Source organism: Platichthys flesus, chromosome 2 (assembly GCF_949316205.1).
Source record: "Platichthys flesus chromosome 2, fPlaFle2.1, whole genome shotgun sequence".
Taxonomy (NCBI): Eukaryota; Metazoa; Chordata; class Actinopteri; order Pleuronectiformes; family Pleuronectidae; genus Platichthys; species Platichthys flesus.
Genome location: NC_084946.1, coordinates 28,341,508 through 28,361,863, shown reverse-complemented (window position 1 = coordinate 28,361,863; position 20,356 = coordinate 28,341,508). Strand labels below are relative to the sequence as shown.

Sequence of the window (20,356 nt, the reverse complement as noted above, 5' to 3'; positions counted from 1 at the left end):
CTGAAAATATCACAGTGATAAAAGTAAATTAAAATGTCAAATGTAACTTAACTTCAATGATTCTTTCCCTGACTCAGCACTTCCTTCTACGAAGCTTCATGATGATTGGTCCAGTAGTTTGTGTGTAATCCCGCTGACACTGACAAACATGAACTTCTCTGAACTCAACCTGCAGCTTCCAGAACATCTACAGGTTGAGACTCTGGAGAAATGTGAGGCTTCATCTAATCATGACTGGGAATTGAGGCGATAAGAGACGAGACAAGATAAGATAAGATAAGATAAGATAAGATAAGGTGTGGAGCTTCAGGAGCTTTATCTTTTTCTCTAAACTAACATGAACAAGTTTCTCAAAGCTTCGCTCCAACATCCTCGAGGAGCAATGTCACCTCACTGCATCGGCCTCCATCCTCTAACGGAGAGAGAGAAGGAGAAACTGGATTAAACAGCAGCAGGAAGAAGAGAAGAGGTGAAGTCCGGCTGCTCTGTTAAAAACACAATCAAGTCCACATGAGGTTTAACACCTGTCTGAGACGAGGCCCTTTCCTGCAGCGCACACTCACAGACACATTTCATTTCTTAAATTACAACCTAGTTTACAAATGGTTTAAAGTTAATTAGTAATTATGGTGTGTGCAACATATTGCAGAGCACAAGGACGTTTGTCTGAAATCGTTTGTGTAAGATCAAGATGTTTCCACCAGTTTGTTTGAAGAGGAAAGAAAAGCTGAGTCATGGTTCCAGTGAAGTCGGTGGAAGGATGTTTATTGAGCATTAAAGCAGAGACAAGTAGAAACAGAACTTTTCTCTCTGAGATGTTTTTCTTCTCGTTACATCTGGTTTGTCACAGAGGAAATGATCCATGTGTTTGACTCATAGACTGAATATAAAGACTTTGACTGGGATGTGCTGCTGTTATACTGCAGCGCCACCTGTGGGTCAAAAGTAGAAAAGCCACCACCGCTCTGCACCTGATGCAGAAATGAAAACGTCCCATTTTTAAGTCCAGAGTTTTGATCTTTTGTGTCAAAGACAAAACTCTGACTTTAAACTCAAAGTGATTTCACTTTGTGTTGAACTTTGTGTTGAACTAAATCAATTTGTGACGTGAATCCAGGAACTTTAACATCATAAACAAACATATAAACAGAATGTGGTTCTACACACATGGAGACATACTGAGGGACAAAGGTGGACAATAATAAAGACAAACTTTAACACATTTTATGTGACTCTTTATAGTCACATATGACCCTAACCCATATATTCTGCTTGTGTTGTGTCATTTCAATAAACACATTCTTCATATGAATAAACACAATCTGGGCAAGAAGGTTGCTGGTTTGAATCCGGTTCAGATGGGGTCTTCCTGTTTGGAGTCTGCATGTTCTCCCCGTGTTTTCTCCAGGTGCTCCAGCTTCATCTCACAAACACATGCAGATTAGGGGTTGTGTAGATTGGAGACTACACACAAGCTGCTGCTGCTTCAGCCTCTGGATCCTCAGGACACAGCTCAGCCTCCGTCCACACACACTGTCCTCTTCACACTTAGATCCACTAAGATCACTCCCATCTGTTGAGAGAAGAAGACATCAGTGTTACAGAGACTCATGCCGGGTTCACACCGGACGCTGAAGCACCGCGCCACGCCAAGGCTGCCTAGCGCCGTGAAACTTGACGTGAGCGTATCGCACCAGGATTCAGGAAACACACTGAAAAATGATTTTAAACGATATTGATGACATATTTTATATGATATAAATTATCAAATATGCATCCCATACTTTGTATTCCCCTTCTGTTGTCCTGGAGTTTTACTTACTACAGCCACACGAGCAGTATAGATAAAAAGAGAGAGGGGGGGCTACGCATTCTACACATAGGCTTGAGTGATTTACCCTCCACACCCGACATTGAACGGAGCTAACAGCGCAGAAGTTCTTGAGGATGGATGACATTAAATTAATAAGTTTAAGTTTAATTAATAATGCTAAGAGCTCAGTGTGTGTCCTCTGCATGTCAAAGTGCAGAGTGGACACCTGAGAGGTGGATTTACTGCTGTTACAGGTGAAGCCATGTTTCACTGTGTGTTGATGAACATCTGCTTCTGACAAACTGGGACCAGAGGAGACAGATGGACCTCAGCAGAGGTTCTGCTCTGTATAAAGAGCTCCTGGTTACCATGTGATGAGGAGAGGCTTCAGTCCCACTGATCTCAGAGCTGTGACAAAGATCCACCTGATCAGTTCTTCACTGATGAAGTGAGAGAACAAACTGTCTCAGATCAGATGAAGACGACACCGTCTCTGTCCCTCGTGTGAGGCTGTCAGCTGTGGTCCAGCTTCACTTCCTGTTCACATGAAAACAACAACAACTGTCGTCTTCATGTCAACTCAATCACATGATCCCAAGCAGCTTGCTGCTCGTCTGATTGGCCGACTGTTGTCTCTCTGTGTCTCTGTCCAATCCTGACGTCTGTCCTCATTGTCCTCTCACAGCTTCACTGAGGAAACACTGAGGCCTGAACTACGAAGACACTTCAACATGTCCAGGAGATCTTTCTGAGATCAGCTCAACTGAACCTGACAGACACAGTCAGGCTAAGTGGTCACATGATGCTGGTTATCAACTCGTTAAGTTAACTCAGGTTTTCCTCATCGAGATCTGAGCGTGCACATAAAAGGGGCGGCGTCTACTGTGTATGACCAATCACAGACATGGACAGTTTGACTGACAGCACATATTTCACAACCAGGATCAAACTGTTCTTTAATAAAAATCAGAGGAGAACAAACACATGTTCCAGAATAAAAGAAACTCAGTCACAGCTGCTAAATGCAGGAGGAACAGCTGGTGAAACATCTGGATCGTGTCAATGTGTAAGGTACAGCGCCCCCTGGTGGCATCTGGTAAAAATATATTACGTGACGACGACATAATAACGTGTGAACGAGATAAATAACTCGAGGCCACGAGATCTGAATCTGTTATTTACTAACAAGACGAGTGGAAGAGAAGAAGACACAAACTGTCTCACTGTCTCTGAGGACACACAGACTCTGAGGACACACTGTGGTGGAAACCTCTGACATCAATACTCAATAAAAACACATAGACCTATTTTCCTACATGGTCTACATGTTTTGTCAAAGCCCTGAGCAAAGGTTCTTTGTTCTGGAGAAAAAACAGTCTCCCAGGATGCTTTAACTCAACACTGAAGTGTGACTCAGGACACAAGTTTCAACCACTATTGGTCACTCATGAGGTCACCAGGACAATATCAGCCCAGTTCTCCCTTCCTACCCGACTCTTTCTCGTCGACTCTCCGAGAGGAGAAATGTGGCTGTCCAGCTCACTTTCTCTTTCACCTCAACTCCTTCCACTCAACCCAGGGGGATGCAGCTCTTCAGCTCACCCAGCGAGGGAAACATCCTCCTTACCCAAGCTCTACCAAATTTGGAGTTTATAGTCATTAATGTAATTGTTAATTTTCCAAATTTGGAGTTAGTACTTTCATCAAGAGACTTAATCAATAAATTTGCTGTCTTTTCTCTTCCTTGAAGGGTTGTGCTCCGAGGTAACGTTGATAAATTAAAGTTAGTATTTAATATTAATATATTTAATATGAATATTCAATGTTTTTTCTGATAACCAAATTTATTGAATGGAGAAAAGTATCAATGCACAACACAATTGTACCCCGTGTGAGGCAGAGTAAAGTTGGCAATAATTTATCATTATTCGTTATCAAATTATTAATTACACTTATTTGCCAACCCCAGAAATAAGTGGATTTTGAACTTTTAGGTCAAGCCAAAGGTTTGAATTCAAATCAACAAGTCTGCCCACCGGAGTAGACATTCAACCGTACTAACAAACAAGTGCATTGTGGTGAAATTTCATTTATTCATAAATTAACTGTTTATTAATAATTCTTCCTTCATAACCACCAATCTAAGTCCTCATACAGTTAAGGCTGGTCTCATCACAATTTCGTAGGAAATGTTACTAAAAGCAATGCACTAGAATTTGTATGAATTCCACTAAATTGTGAGTCAGGAGGCTGGGGACACTTGACCTGTACGCTTCTCTCTCTTCGTCAGAACAAAAAACATAGCGGATATTCATCTAACCCTAACCCTAATATAAAAAATACAAGTCTGCACCACGGTGATTCAGCAGAGTGACAGCTGTTCCTGAACCTGCTGGTCCGGGAACGGAGGACCATGTGGCGCCTCCCAGAGGGGAGGAGGGCAAACAGTCTGAGACTGGGTTTTGAGAAATTGGGTTGTTAATGAACCAAGGTGTCTCTAACTTGGTCCAAAGTGAATCATATGATTGTGTATAAAGCAAACATATCTGGCCATTAAATACCACTTAAAACAGATTTGACAGACTTGATCCAGCTTGGACCTCAATGGGGTCTGAGAACTTGACCTCTGGAGTAACATTATGTCAGTGGGAAAATTGTGGATGGCTCCTGCTCCTCAGGGATGGCCTTTGAACCTTGCACCTGAGCCAGTTTTGATGGCTTACAGGATGAAAACTAAATATTCAACAGACATGGTATGAACTGTTATGGAAAGGTCTTGAACTCCACTACCATAGCCCAATGCAAAACTATGGGGGGCGCCACTGAGTAGGGCCAAAACCTTGAAAAAAATAGATTTGATCGTTTTATTAGTAAGAAAAACAAAATCTGAACAGGTGTTTTTCTCACACCAAAAAAATATAAAGAAGCATGCAAGGTTCCCGGTCGCAATCTCACATAATAGTGAAAACGCATTAGAACTACAAAAGACAGGAACAACACACACACACTTACAGGAACGCCATTCAAATTGTAGTTCTCTGTATGGTTCTTCCTGGTTTAGATTAGGGTTTGTGAAAATAGGGTTTAGAAAACATAGATTTTTTAACCATGAATGAAAACATTGAAACTGAAACACACATATCTCGACATAGATATCATCAAAACACATTTTTATTAAGAAACATTGCTTAAATATAGCGTTTTCCATCAGGAATACAGCAATTTCCGCCATCTTGCTTTATCAGAGCGCTGCGGAGGTCTGCGCAGGCGCATTTCGTAGGATTCTGTACGAAAATGTAGCGCTAAAAATTCGTATGATTCTTTTTGAAAATTTTGATATAACTTTTGGTAGGATATCTTACGAACTGTTTCATGAGACCATGTTGTACAGTTACATTAAGCGATTGCAATTGTTGCTCATAACTCCAGTTGAGTATTCTTTGTTGAAGTTTTAAGAATTTCTTTTACAATTGAATATTGGCCAGCGGCCCTGCATATCAGTTAGTGTGATACAAATTTGATGAAAAGATTTACACCATAATTCTTTTGGTTAGGCTAGTTTACAACTAAACTTACACTATAAGGTGTCTGCCCGCGCAACACCAAAGCCAACCACACTGCTTTGTTGATTTATAAACTTGTAAATATAACCCTCCCAACAATGCAGAAGCCCTGTGTAGAACAGTTTGTTTTTTCCATAGCACAGAACCTGACCCCTGGCTATCCTGAATTCATCAGCAAGTTGAACTTCAGTGAGTGTAATAAAGAAATAGACTCACTACTGAACGACAGGTGTGATGCACAAACAGCATCAAAGGGTCCATTGTTGAGATGTTTGATTCTAAATTTCCACAGGCATGCCAACCTTGCCTGTCAGAGCAAAGCAGCCGTGGAACAGTAGGTAAATGCCCTAAGAGCCCTAAGTGCCCTAAAATGCTCCAGGAGGTTCAGACTGCTAGTAAGAAAGCTCTGCACTATTTGGAAGACCTGCACTCAGCAGAGTCAGATCTCTATTCACACAAGGAGGAATTGTTATGACTTAGAATCATGGCAATTTCCTGTATGTGCAATCATACTTGGCAAATAAAAGAATTCAGATTCTGATTCTGATTCTGATTAGAAAGCCCTGTCCTGTTGGAGCCCTAGAATTGATTTCAGATCCAGAATACAATCTGCCTCATATTCTTCTCATCCACCGATGCATGACTTATTTTTCCATGCACAATTTTCTGTAGGAAAAAAATCAAAATTCCAGGATCCGCCCTTTTAGTTGCTTGAGTTTATAGCTTAAGATATTGAACGATTTGATCAAGACAACTGTGATCACAACATTGATAATTACTCTAGAGAACTAGATCTCGGCCTAAGTGATGTGCCAAATTGAACAGAAATAGAGAAGGTTAGACTCATGTTAAAAACCAGCTCTAAAGCCGTTCACAAGTTAATTCAGTCACTTCCTTCCAGTGTCACATATTCTCTTCTCCTGCTGACGAGATAACAGCCATTGTTTTGAAAATTATGACACCCTTCTGCAGAAGTTTAAAATTGTAAAGTCTAACAGATAAGACTGAGTACTATATTGAGTGGGATCCAATGAGTAAACAAAACTCGTTGAAATTCCAAAACTGACCTTATCATTGTATGTGCCAATCTCTGCATCGTACAATTTACAATGTCCAAAAGCCGGCGCATGGGTCTGCGTTTTCAGAGACATGCAAGGATACACAAGCACAGAGCCACTTGCGTGCTCCTTGTGCGCTTGCGTACCCCTTCTTCCGTGCGTCGCCCAATTTTTGTAAATATACGACAAAGCTACGCAAGCCTCACGCAGCCCACAAGGCTGTGATTGGTCTGCTAACTACATCCTTTCCAGAGTCACATTTCCGTTTTTTATGCCCGATAATACCGGCAGAAATCAAGGAAGATTTATGAGAACGAATATGGACCAAATAGAACAGCGTTTGGCAGAAGAGATCCGAAAGTTTGACCACTTTCTCCCTACCCCCACTGTCTAAGTGCCCCTGAGCAAGGCACCTTACTCCCCCAACTTCTGCTCCCCGGGCGCTGTGCATGGCTGCCCACTGCTTTGTGTGTCCTATAATGGTCACCAGATGGGACAAAAGCGGAAGACAAATTTCCCTACCCTGCATGTCGTGTCATTGTGCATGTGTTTGGGAAATGTATCTTAAACTTGTATAACCCGTCATTGACGGAATACAAGGACGCCCAGATGGCCTGTAATTCCTGGAAGGAGATCTTGGCTAACTGCGGTTTGCAGGTCGACGAGTGTACGAAGCTGTGGAGGAAGATCAGGGACAAATTTGTCTGCCAGAAAAAGGCTATGAAGAGCAGCAGTGGCGATGTAAATAAACAGTCGATGACGACTGCCACACACAAAGAAGGGGTCTCTAAGGTGGTCTTCGACAAAAAACGTTACTCCACCTAGTGTTTTGGCGTTGAATTGCTTTGCAACACGCGCATCCCTTGGACAACCATTAATTAAAACTGTGTGAAAAGCCGCAGCCGCAGTTGCACAACCATACGCCGGTCTTAATGTTCCCATTTTTCTCCCTAACCTAGTGAAGAGCACAGGTTATTCATAGTGTACTGTCATTGTAATCTGAATTATTTGTCGAGGTTGAATCTTGCTTAGACAAACTAGATAGTATAAACAAATGCCCAGCTGTTACCATCCAAATGAACTGAAAATGTGCTTTTCCAGCTTTGGGCTAACCTACCAACCTCTACACTGTCAAGAACTCTATATCCTTCAACTTATCCAACTATCTATATGATAATTTCAGAGTTCAAAATTTGTAGTTAGTACTTTAATGAGACTTAATCAATAAAACCATTTTATGGTGTGCCTTTGGGCACGTTTAATGTATCAATTGCACAAAAAAGCTGACTGAGTGCATTTGGTGTTCTGGTGACAGTAGGAGTCTGGAGAGATTGAGATGTTCTGGGTGAGTTAGAGATCAACTGAACCAACCAGACGTTGCTTCTATACGGGTTGATGTCCAACTTAACCTGGAGCAGGTTTGCCGTTCATCAGAACTTACCATGGTGATTTACCTCGTTAAGAAGTGGACGAGCTTCGTAGGACTGACATCTTTTTACATGAATTTAACCTGATAACCGCAAATCCTGTTTGGTAGCACAGACCCTGGATCTGTGATACTGACTGTGTCTAGTAACATACTGATTTAAGCAGCGTGGACTGACTCCAACCATCAACTGACCTCACAGAGTCCAGTCGAAAGCCTGAACGCTGCTTTAGATCAAGCAGCTCCTTCACTCCTGAGTCCTGCAGGTCGTTGTCACTCAGATCCAGTTCTCTCAGATGAGAGGGGTTTGACCTCAGAGCTGAAGCCACAGAAGAACAGCTGATCTCCGATAATCTGCAGTAAATCAACCTGGATAAAGTATAAAACTTAACTGTAAATTAAACTGAGTTCATGTGTGAAAATAACAGACACATATTCATGTCAGCACAGACTCATAACATAGAAGATGAATATGAAATCAAACATTTTGGACTAAAAACGAGTCCTGATTCAGTACAAATAGATTATTTAGAAATGGTCTCTGTCCTTCAGATCAGTTTAGGAAATCCAGAACTAAACTCAGTGATTTAACAACTAGCTGAAAATTTCAAATGTCACGAATTAATAAATCTATTGATTCAAGTTATTTAAGAAGAGGAATTATGTTAAATTAGAATTAAATTAGATAAATTGTGTATAAATGCTTTTTTTATAGATATGAAATCTATAAAAGTCAGTCAGTGAACTGACCTCAGAGTCTCCAGTCGACAGGTTGGACTCTGTAGAAAACCACACAGCTCCTTCACTCCTGAGTCCTGCAGGTTGTTGAGGCTCAGATCCAGTTCTCTCAGATGAGAGGGGTTTGACCTCAGAGCTGAAGCCAGAGAAGAACAGCTGATCTCTGACAGACTGCAGTCCCACAACCTGAATAAAGAATTAAACTTACTTGTATATTAAACAGAATTCATGTGTGAAAATAAAGGACTTTGACTAAACATCACTGTCTCTGTTTTCAGACCTGAAGTCTGAGTCAAGTTGTTCTGGACGTTTTCTGGAACTTTTCCTGCCGCCTCCTAATAAAGTTTCTGAGGGAATCCATGTGACAATAGAGCAGGTGAATGTCCAGAGGATTCACAGAGAGCGAGTGGACGTGTTGAGGACACAAACACATGAGACGGACGTGAAACTGGAAGAACACAAATATCTCAGGATAAAGAAGAAAAAACATACACGTAGAAGACGAAGACGTCAACTTTGAAACACGAGGAGATTCCTGAGCTTTTGGTGATGAGGGCCGACGCCGGTGTGGATGAGCTGTAAACAACAACACTGATATTTCCATGGCAGGATTTATACGTCATGTCCGGCCTCCTTCTGCTCTACAGGCTCCGCCTCCTGCTGCTCCAACCGTTCTTCATATGTGAAAGTCAAACTCGAGAAAATGTCCAGACACTATTTTACAGAGTTCATGACTGAAAACAGCGAACGAAGACGTCAACTTTGAAACACGAGGAGATTTTAGAGTTCAGGACTGAAAACAGCTTCAAAGTCCTCGTGTCATCGGGGTTCAGTTGTTTGTAATATGTAACTTCACCACTAGATGTCTCTAGATATCTTGCTGGACATGTTCAGGAGTCGTACACGTGAACAAGTGGACTACGTTCACATGTACGACACCTGGAGACGTCACTAACTCCTTCACAGTGAACCTGTAACTTAACATAACTTAACGTAACCATGGTTGTCATGGAGATATGTATTTTGGCTCCGCCCCTTGTCTGAATGTTCCAACATGTTCCTGTTGCTGTGAACGAGTCGGACCCGGACAATCTCCTGCTCCTGCTTCAGTTCAACAAAATGTCCGACCCACTTGTCAGAACATGTTCCACAGTTGATGTCTGAAAGGGCGAGCAGTTCTATGATCATGTTTTCTTGAAGTGGCGATAGTCTGAGCAGCAGTTGGACCAGTTGAAAGTGGTGTAGGGAGCCTGAGGAACACGTGTGTACAGGGCGGGACAGAGATCTAGTGGTGAAAAGATAAAGACATGGACGACCCCGTGTAAGTCCTGGAACCAGAGGAAGGGTTTCATGTTGGAAATTAACCCAAAGTGGAAGAAACAGGGCTGAAGAACTTGGTCCTAAAAATAAAAGACATCAAATATAATCAACTTGGACTCTGGACCCTGAGCCCAGTCCCAGAACACCAGCGCAGCACGCTGTCATGTGGTCAGTCCACAGGACCACAGGGACAAGTCCTGGTTAGCTTCCACAGAAATTGGATGACTAAGATGGCGCCGCGCATGGCGGCCACGGTGTTGCGCTCTCTCGTGCTTTTTACGTTTTTGTTTATTTGTACGGTCTTCAGCACTCCCTCTACGATTACTTTATCTAGAGAAGAACTAATGAATGTCCGACGTTCCATTCTGTGGACCCTTTCACCGGACTTTACAGACCCAGACACTTTTTTGGTGATTTTGGTCGGAGGAGCCGCAGCTCTCTGTGGAGCTTGGAGGAGACGCAGGTGAGGGAAGCGCGCTGGAGCGCTGGTTAGACTGGTTAGACTGCGACAGCGGGGGTTCCGAACTCCGCTCCCGGCGTTACACCTGGCAAACGTCCGCTCTCTGCCCAACAAAATGGATGAACTGCTGCTCCTAAAGAAGATAAACAGGGATTTATCCAGATCTTCTGCCCTGTGTTTCACTGAAACCTGGCTTGGTGAGTGCATCCCTGACAGCATCCTTCATCTGCCGGGCTTCCAACTTCACCGCGCGTACCGCGTTACGGAACTAACGGGGAAAACGAGGGGAGGAGGAATCTGCTTTTACATCAACGAAAGTTGGTGTAAGGATGCCACAGTGCTATGGAAAATATGCACTCCTCAGCTAGAAGCCATTTCCATAAACTGCAAACCATTTTACTCACCGCGGGAGTTTTCCTCCTTTATTCTGGTCGGTGTGTACATACCACCTCAAGCCTGCGTGCGCGAGGCACAGCGGCACCTGGCTGACCAGATAACCAGCACGGAGCGAAAACACCCGGACTCTATTCTGATTATTCTTGGGGATTTCAACCAAGCAAATCTCAGCCGTGAACTGCCAAAATACAAGCAGCACATCAAGTGTCCCACCAGGGAAAAAAACACACTGGACCATTGCTACACAATACTGAAGAATGCATATCGCTGTGTCCCCCGTGCAGCTTTGGGACTCTCTGATCACTGCCTGCTTCATATCCTCCCAAGCTACAGGCAGAAACTAAAATCTACAAAGCCTGTGGTGAAAACTGTGAGGAAATGGACCAATGAGTCAAAGCTGGAGCTACAGGCCTGCTTTGACTGCACTGACTGGAGTGTTTTTGAGGCTGCATCTTCATCACTGGACGAACTCACGGACACTGTGACGTCATATATCAGTTTTTGTGAAGGCATGTGCGTACCCACCAAAACGTACTGCATCTTTAATAACAATAAACCGTGGTTCTCAGCAAAGCTCAAGCGGCTTTGTCAAGCTAAAGAGGAGGCCTTCAGGAGTGGGGACAGGATCCTGTTCAGCCAGACCAGAAACACACTGACTAAGAAGATCAGAGTGGCAAAGAGGAACTACTCTGAGAAGCTGAAAAACAGGTTTTCAGCTAATGACCCTGCTTCAGTGTGGAGAGGCCTGCAGGACATCACTGACTACAGGAAAACCTCCCCCGCCCCATTGAGAACCCTAAACTGGCTGAGGATCTGAATGTGTTCTACTGCAGGTTTGATCACCCCACATTAACACCTCTCATCCGCTCCAACCCGGTCTTCACACAACCATCAGCACCCCCTGTTATCACCTCCCCCCTCCTCCCTGACTCCCCACCAGCGCTGACGGTCCTTGAAGAGGATGTGTGCCAGCTCTTTCAGAGACAGAAGACAAGGAAGGCACCAGGCCCAGACGGTGTGTCACCCTCCTGTCTGAAAGCCTGCGCAGATCAGCTGGCCCCCATCTTCACACGGATCTTCAACAGATCTCTGGAGCTGTGTGAAGTCCCCTCCTGCTTCAAACGCTCCACCATCGTCCCAGTCCCTAAGAAACACTGCATCACCGGACTGAATGACTACAGACCCGTCGCCCTGACGTCTGTGGTCATGAAATCATTGGAAAGACTGGTGTTGACCCATCTGAAGGACATCACAGGCCCCCTGCTGGACCCCATGCAGTTTGCCTACCGGGCTAACAGGTCAGTGGATGATGCTGTTAACATGGGGCTGCACTACATCCTGAAACACCTCGACTCCACAGGGACCTACGCAAGGATGCTGTTCGTGGACTTCAGCTCGGCGTTCAACACCATCATCCCAGAAGTCCTCCTCACAAAACTCATCCAGCTCACTGTGCCTGCCTCCACACGTCAGTGGATCAAAAACTTCCTGATAGACAGGAAGCAGCAGGTGAGGCTGGGTGAAATAACATCCAGCACCCGGTCAGTCAGCACTGGTGCACCTCAGGGATGCGTGCTCTCCCCACTGCTCTTCTCCCTCTACACAAACGACTGCACCTCAGGAGACCCATCGGTTAAAATCCTCAAACTTGCAGACGACACATCAGTCAGCGGCCTCACCCAGGATAATGATGAGTCTGCATATTGGCGGGAGGTCAAACAGCTGGTCCTGTGGTGCGGTCGAAACAACCTAGAGCTGAACACGCTTAAAACCGTGGAGATGACAGTGGACTTCAGTAAGGAGCCCCCCAGCACTGCACCCCCTCACCATACTAAACAATACTGTGTTGGCTGTGGAATCATTCAGGTTTCTGGGATCCACAATCTCCTGGAACCTGAAGTGGGAACCCAACATCAATAAAATCCTCAAGAAGGCCCAGCAGAGGTTGTACTTCCTGCGCCAGCTTAGGAAGCACAACCTGCCTCAGGAGCTGCTGATCCTGTTTTACACTGCAGTCATCGAGTCTGTTCTGTGCACATCCATAACTGTCTGGTTTGGATCGGCCACCAAATTGGATAAGAACAGACTCCAACGGACAGTCAGGTCTGCAGGAAAGATCATCGGTGCCAACCTGCCCACCATCCAGGACCTGTTCACATCCAGAGTCAGGAAACGGGCAGGAAAGATCCCTGCAGACCCCTCTCACCCTGGACACAACCTTTTCCAACTCCTCCCCTCTGGTAAGCGCTACAGATCTCTGTTCACCAAAACCACCAGACACAAAAACAGTTTCTTCCCCCTTGCAGTCTCACTTCTGAACAGACAACCCACTGTGGCACTGTGCAATAACTCTGGATCCTTTTAATAACCACTGTACAGTTACTCCCGAAATTATATAATATTATATATAATATATATTATAATTATATTTAATTATGTTTACTTATTTCACTCTCACTGGATAATTGTAATATGCACACCTGCACTTCTTTTCTTAGACTGTTCGGACTGTATGTATTGTTTTGTTTTGTTTTGTTATGTTTGTTGTTGTGATGTGTATTCTGTCTAAGCACCTGAGAGCCACTTTACCGAGTCAAATTCCCTGTTTGTGAAAACTTACTTGGCCAATAAGCCTGATTCTGATTTTGATTCTAATTCTGATACATGTACACATTGTCCAGCATTGGATTGTTTCTCTGTCAGTAAAACGTCAGACACATTGAGCCTGACTCGGTCCTCAGAGGTCATTCTACAAACATCTCTCACAAACTATACCTTTTGAGTTTCTATGACAAGTGAAGCTGCGACAGGTTCTCCTTCATGGGGGTGAGTTGAGGGGTGTTCAGCTGCAATATGACACTTTTCCACTTTTGATAACCAAATTTATTGAATGCCTAAAGGCACACCATTCTATGGTATCACTTTTTAAGCATTATTGCACAACACCACTAGATGTCACTACATTCTACACACTGAACCTTTAACATTCAAACATGATGTCTGACCTCAGAGTCTCCAGTCGACAGGATGGAATCTGTAGAAAACCACACAGCTCCTTTAATCCTGAGTCCTGCAGGTCGTTTCCTCTCAGATTCAGTTCTCTCAGATGAGAGGGGTTTGACCTCAGAGCTGAAGCCAGAGAAGAACAGCTGATCTCTGACAGACTGCAGTGATTCAACCTGGATGAAGAATAAAACTTAACTGTAAATTAAACTGAGTTCATGTGTGACAATAACAGACACATATTCATGTCAGCACAGACTCATAACATGGAAGATAAATATGAAATCAGACATGTTGAACTAAAAACGAGTCCTGATTCAGTACAAATAGATTATTTGGACCCGGTCTCTGTCCTGCAGATTAGTTTAGGAAATCCAGAACTGAACTCAGTGTTTTAACAAGTAGCTGATTATTTAAAATGTCACAGATTAATTAATGAATGGATTCAAGGTATGTATGAAGAGGAATTATGTTAAACTATAATTAAATGAGATGAATTGTGTATAAATGCTGTTTTATAGATATGAGATCTACAAAAGTCAGACAGTGAACTGACCTCAGAGTCTCCAGTCGACAGGTTGGACTCTGTAGAAAACCACACAGCTCCTTCACTCCTGAGTCCTGCAAGTCATCGTTTCTACTCAGATCCATTTCTCTCAGATGAGAGGGGTTTGACCTCAGAGCTGAAGCCAGAGAAGAACAGCTGATCTCTGACAGACTGCAGCTCTTCAACCTGGATAAAGAAATATGAATATTAGAATGTGTCCTCCTGTTGTTGTGGATTGTCATCATGTCAACACAGACTCTCAACATGCTGCTGACCTCAGTCCAGTCTGTGACCTGAAGATAAATATCAGATCAGACATGTTGGACCATTGTTTCATTCATCAGCTTCTTCTCTTTGTTTGGTCACTGAGCAGGTTTGTGTAATTAAACACTGTTTAAAGTAGAGATTGCTCCTGACAGTCACTTCCTGTTTGTTTCTATACTCATCAACGGTTTTCAAAAATAATGTGTTTTATTTTGAAAACCTGAGGAGGACGAGTGCTCGGCCTCAGTCCACATGTTATTGACTGACACTTTCTTAGTGATCAGGAGCAGGTGAGTGCAGGTGAATGGAGTTGATGAGGTGGACGTGACTGACAGGCTGGGTGAGTGACAGATGACTGAGGGACAGTGAGCAGAGCAGAACTGAGACAATTTAAATAAATAATGACCCAATAAGAAAGAAAGTCTGAAAAGTGAAGAAGGATTTAAGGACCTCAGAGTCTCCAGTCGACAGTTTGGACTCTCCAGTCCAGAACACAGCAGCTTCACTGCTGAATCCTGCAGAATGTTGTGACTCAGTTCCAGTTCTCTCAGATGTGAGGGGTCTGACTTCAGAGCTGAGGCCACGACTTCACAGTGAGTCTCTGAGAGTCCACAACCACAGAGTCTGTAATTAAAGAAGATATAAAATCTGTGAGAATTAAATCAGAAAAACCAACATTCATACAAAACGTGATCTTGTGACCCTCACCCTGGTAAATCCCCTTTTTGTTAGAAACACCTTAAGAGAATCCTTTCAGATTTGGTTCAAGCGTTCATTCAGACTAACAGAGGAACTCATACGATTTTAGTGATCAAAGGTCAACGGTTACAATGATCTCATATTATTGTGAAGTCAACATGTCAGGAACCTGGAGAGACGGACACTGCACTGGTTGGTGGTGGAGGACAAACGCAGGGTGGGAACTCTAGTTTGACAAGAAAGAAGAATAAACTATATTTCCTGCTTAAAGGAACCGTCAGTGATTCTCATCCAAAACACTGATTCAGTGATCGTCCGGGCTAGCTGTTTGCTCAGATATATAATGTATATATATATAGAGAGAGTATATACAATAATCTCCTTTGCACCCCACATGGTCGTATGTTTGAAACGTCAAACCTCCAGCACATTGGATTTCACTATCCACTTCTGATATAGTTGTGAGCAATGAGAATGTATATGTACATAATAATAATCACTTTATTACACACACAAACACACACACACACACTAAAGGCCGAATTATAGTATTGCGAGTGCAGTTGCATCGACGGACTCGTTTTGGTTTATAGTTCCCCAAGGGTTTCGCGTGTTACATTGCAATTCCCTGCCAGAACACTAGGCGGAGTAACGTGTTTGCTTCTTTCTTCTTCGTCGACTGTTTATTTACATAGCCACTGCGGCTCCTCAGAGCCTTTTTCTGGCGGATATATCCGCTAGTCAGTGACAGGTTATGCAAGTGGTCATACATTTTTCGGATCTCTTCTGCCAAACGTTGTATTTGGTCCATATTCGTTTTTCTAAATCTTCTGTGGTTTCTGCCGGTATTATGGGGCATGAAACCGGAAACTAGACTCCGGACGGGATGTAGTAAGCTGACCAATCACAGCCTTGCGGGCTGCGTGAGGCTTGCGTCGCTTTGTCGTATAGTTAGAAAAATTGTCGGACGCACGCAAGTCGCAAGGGGCAGGTTGTGTGTCTTGCGTGCTTGCGCCTGTGAAAAATTCTACTATAAATTGGCCTTAACACACGCACACACACATTCACACGCACACACACACACACACACACACACATACATAGACACACACGTCTTTGGGTTTGTGGATGAAGCTGTAGAACCCAGAGAAAACCCTGCAGACACCAGGAGAACCTCCTCCTCACAGAAAGGTTTCACTAACAGTGTTGACCACTGCAACACCACGCTGCCCAAAACAATGAGAACCATTTAACACTGAGTGTATTTGAAGAACGACTCATCTCCACTAATTGAACATGTTATTGATCATGTCTGGACTTACAGAGCCTTCCTGCAGTTCCTCACAGCTGGGATCAGTCTCCGTCGACCCTGGTCTGATGTGTTGAACTTCTTCAGGTCCAACTCATCCAGAACCTCCTCTGACATCTGCAGCATGTAGGCCAGAGCTGAGCATTGGATGACAGAGAGTTCCTCCTTTGATTTGTTCTCTGACTTCAGGAACTGTTTCATCTGCTGATGAACTGAGTGGTCGTTCATCTCAGTCAGACAGTGGAAGATGTTGATGCTTCTGTCAGGAGAAATGTCATCACTCTTCATCTCTTTAAGGTTATTGATGACTCTCTGAATGATATTTGGATTGTTCCCTGTCCGACCCAGCAGGCCTCCTAAGACTCTCTGGTTGGACTCCAGACTGAGGCCGTGAAGGAAGCGAACAAACAGGTCCAGATGACCATTTGTACTGGTGAGGGATTTCTCCATGGTTCTCTGCAGAAGGTCATCCAGGGAGAAGGTAGCGTATGTCTTACCATATGTTCCAAAGAAGTTGTTGAGTTCTTCTATGTGTGTGTAACAGTGGACCATGTAGACTGCAGCCAGAAACTCCTGAACACTCAGATGAACAAAGCAGTAGACTGATTTCTGGAAGATCACACACTCTCTTCTGAAGATCTCAGTACAAACTCCTGAGTACACCGAGGCCTCAGGGACATTAAGACCACACTGCTCCAGGTCTTCTTGGTAGAACATGATGTTTCCTTCCTCCAGATGTTTAAATGCCAGCCTCCCCAGCTTCAGGAGAACGTCCCTGTCAGCCTCCGTCAGCTGCTGTGGAGTCGTCTTATGTCCCTCACCGTACTTGATGTTCTTCCTCTTTGTCTGAACCATCAGGAAGTGTGAGTACAGGTCAGTCAGGGTCTTGGGCAGCTCTCTTCTCTGGTCTGTGGTCCACATGTGCTCCAGAACTGTAGCACTGATCCAGCAGAAGACTGGGATTTGACACATGATGTGGAGGCTCCTGGACGTCTTGATGTGTGAGATGATTCTGCTGCACAGCTCTTCATCACTGAATCTCCTCCTGAAGTACTCCTCCTTCTGGGCCTCAGTGAAGCCTCGTACTTCTGTGATCCTGTCAACACATGTAGGAGGGATCTGATTGGCCGCCGCAGGTCTGGAGGTTATCCAGACCAGAGCTGAGGGAAGCAGGTTCCCCTGGATGATGTTTGTCAGCAGCACGTTGACTGATGACCTCTGTGTGACCTCAGACACAAGCTCCCTGTGGTTGAAGTCCAGAGAAGGTCTGCTTTCATCCAGGCCGTCAAAGATGAACAAAGGTTTACAGACAGCGAGCGTCTCTGCCGTGAGCTTCTGTAACGCTGGATGGAAAACATGGAGCAGCGTGAGAAGACTGTGCTGCTGGTCCTTCACCAGGTTCAGCTCCCTGAACGAAAGCACAGCCAGCAGACCCACATCCTGGTTCTCTGAACCCTCTGCCCAGTCCAGAGTGAACTTCTGCACCGAGAAGGTTTTTCCAACGCCAGCGACGCCGTTGGTCAGGACGACTCTGATGCTGCTCTGCTGGTCAGTGGAGGCTTTAAAGATGTCCTGGACCTTGATGGGAGTGTCCTGGAGGATCTTCTTCTTGGAAGCCGTCTCAAGCTGCCTCACCTCATGTTGAGTATTAACCTCTTCACTCTGTCCCTCTGTGATGTAGAGCTCAGTGTAGATCCTGTTGAGGAGGGTTCTACTTCCTGTTTCATCACTTCCTTCAGTCACATGTTCACATCTCCTCCTCACACTGAGCTTATGTTCATCTACAACCTCCTGCAGACCACGATCTGCTGAAAGACAAGAAACAATGTGAGAGACAGAGAATCTGAGAATCTGCTGATTGTTTTCATCAGATACAGAAAAACTACAGAAAATAAAAGCTTTTTAACTTTGTGCTTTTCTAACGATGTTAAATGTTGATGCTGTATGAAGGAACAAAATAAAACCACATGTGCTGTTGTCAGAAGTGAAGACATCAGCAGACACATGTACAGTGCTGCTCTGACCGGCTGTCTGACCTCCAGCTCCTGTTCTGGATCTTTTTCCGCACTGGGGACAGGAGGAGTCTCCTGAAGAGCCAGACTGGTCCCAGTATGAGGTGATGCACTGTCTGCAGAACCAGTGTCCACAGCTGGTGGAGACTGGATCCTTCAGGACGTCCTGACACGAAGCACAGCAGGACGACTGCTCCTCCTCAGAAACAAGACTCCTCTTCCTCTCCCTGTGAAAACATTTCCTGATAACTCACATGTCACAGTCACAGGTTGTCATCACTTTTGTCAAGGAGGTTTTGTTTTCACCCAGTATGTTTGCGTGTTGGTTGGTTCGTTAGTGGGGTTAAAAAAACAACAGATTCCCAGTAAACTTGGTGGAAGGTTGTGGTCTGTGAACCAGATCGGGGGGGGGAGTGTGTGTGTGTGGGGGGGGTCCTCTTTCACAGACATGTTCAGAGGACTGATGTTTACCAGTGTGTGGAATTTGGTGCAGATCCAAATCAAAATGAGTCTCTAGTGGATTTCAAAGTGGTTTCATAAGGAGTGTGTTGGTTCTTGGTGGAGGTCTGAGCTCTTTGAGTGATTCTGAGAGATTAGTCACCAACTTCAATGAAGCTGTGTCCTAATGCAGGGGCCACACTAGAGGAAACTAGATCCTCTTCAGAGCAGGTCCCAGTAGAAACAGTCTCTTACTCTGTGGGTGAGGGTCCAGGTTCATTACTGAAGTTTGGAGGATGATACAAGGACGAGTCACTATTCAGAGAAACACATCTGAACACTGGAGACGCTGCTCTGTCCTCTTCCTCCTCATGAACACTCATCTTCAGTCTGAGAGGAAAAACACTGTGAGCTCACAGGAATCAGGACAAACCAGTCTGTTCAAGAAACACACCCAAAAATACAGAGCAAGGACACACACACTCACACACACACACTCACACACACCCACACCAACACCCCCACACACACACACACATTCAGGTGACTGGAACGTATGATTGTGAAAACACGTTGTGTTATTAAACACTTGATGAACAGATGAAGATAAAAAGTGAAGCTGTGAGTTAACTCTGTTAATTCGTCCTTTGAAGGCTCTTTGATCCAGACCTGCTGTTCACATCTGTCTCTGGGATCCGATCACATGAAACCACGTCTGTCACCAGGTGTGAACTGACAAACTTAGGGTGGTGTGATCAGCAGACGGATGTTAACAGCAGGTGTGAGAGTGAGACAGTAAAACTTTCAGAAAGTTGTATTCACACTTACCTGCTCACTTTCCTTCCTTCTGCTCATCCAGGTGAAAATGGAGTCTGACACTTCCCTGTTCTCAGGCTCCTCCTCCCTGTTGAACCAGTTCACTCTTGAAAAACAACCTGTTCAAATTCCAATTGTTTTATTGTGATGGTTATGATGTCGATGACAAACTTAGGATCATGTATAGTTAATATTGGACGGTGTGGGATCATGAATCCAGATCTTCACTTTAACACTGAGTCCTGACTTTGAGCGTCTCCTGGGACTGAGAGAGAGAGAGAGAGAGAGAGAGAGAGGTCTTGAACTTTAACCTAAACCTGAATCTAATCTAAACGTGAACCTTAAAGTAACCAAACACTAAACTGAAGCTGAAGCTACTGAGCTGATGAGCGTCTTGTGAACGAGCAGCAGATTATATCAGATCCTTCTTCTTTCTGATCCTTTTCATTCAGGATTAGAGGTTTTGTGTTTTGCATTTAAATGGTTTTGTTTGG

At 44.2% G+C, this 20,356-nt stretch overlaps 1 protein-coding gene across 3 annotated transcripts; it reads right to left on the bottom strand.

Moving 5' to 3' along the window:
* Positions 1-748: 748 nt before the first annotated feature.
* LOC133972362 (NACHT, LRR and PYD domains-containing protein 12-like) lies at positions 749-19,904 on the bottom strand. Of its 3 annotated transcripts, XM_062409778.1 has the most exons (10): positions 19,875-19,904; positions 19,302-19,436; positions 18,633-18,835; positions 16,610-18,401; positions 15,039-15,212; positions 14,334-14,510; positions 13,780-13,953; positions 8,611-8,784; positions 8,056-8,229; positions 749-1,573 (listed from the first exon to the last, which is right to left on the bottom strand). In XM_062409778.1, exons 2-10 carry the CDS (start codon positions 19,427-19,429, stop codon positions 1,564-1,566), a joined length of 3,006 nt encoding a protein of 1,001 aa, XP_062265762.1. In that variant the 5' UTR covers positions 19,430-19,436; positions 19,875-19,904; the 3' UTR covers positions 749-1,563. The 3 variants fall into 3 exon arrangements, with proteins under 3 accessions (XP_062265762.1, XP_062265770.1, XP_062265779.1); XM_062409786.1 differs by lacking the exon at positions 13,780-13,953; XM_062409795.1 differs by lacking the exons at positions 13,780-13,953; positions 14,334-14,510.
* Between the last annotated feature and the right edge of the window lie 452 nt (positions 19,905-20,356).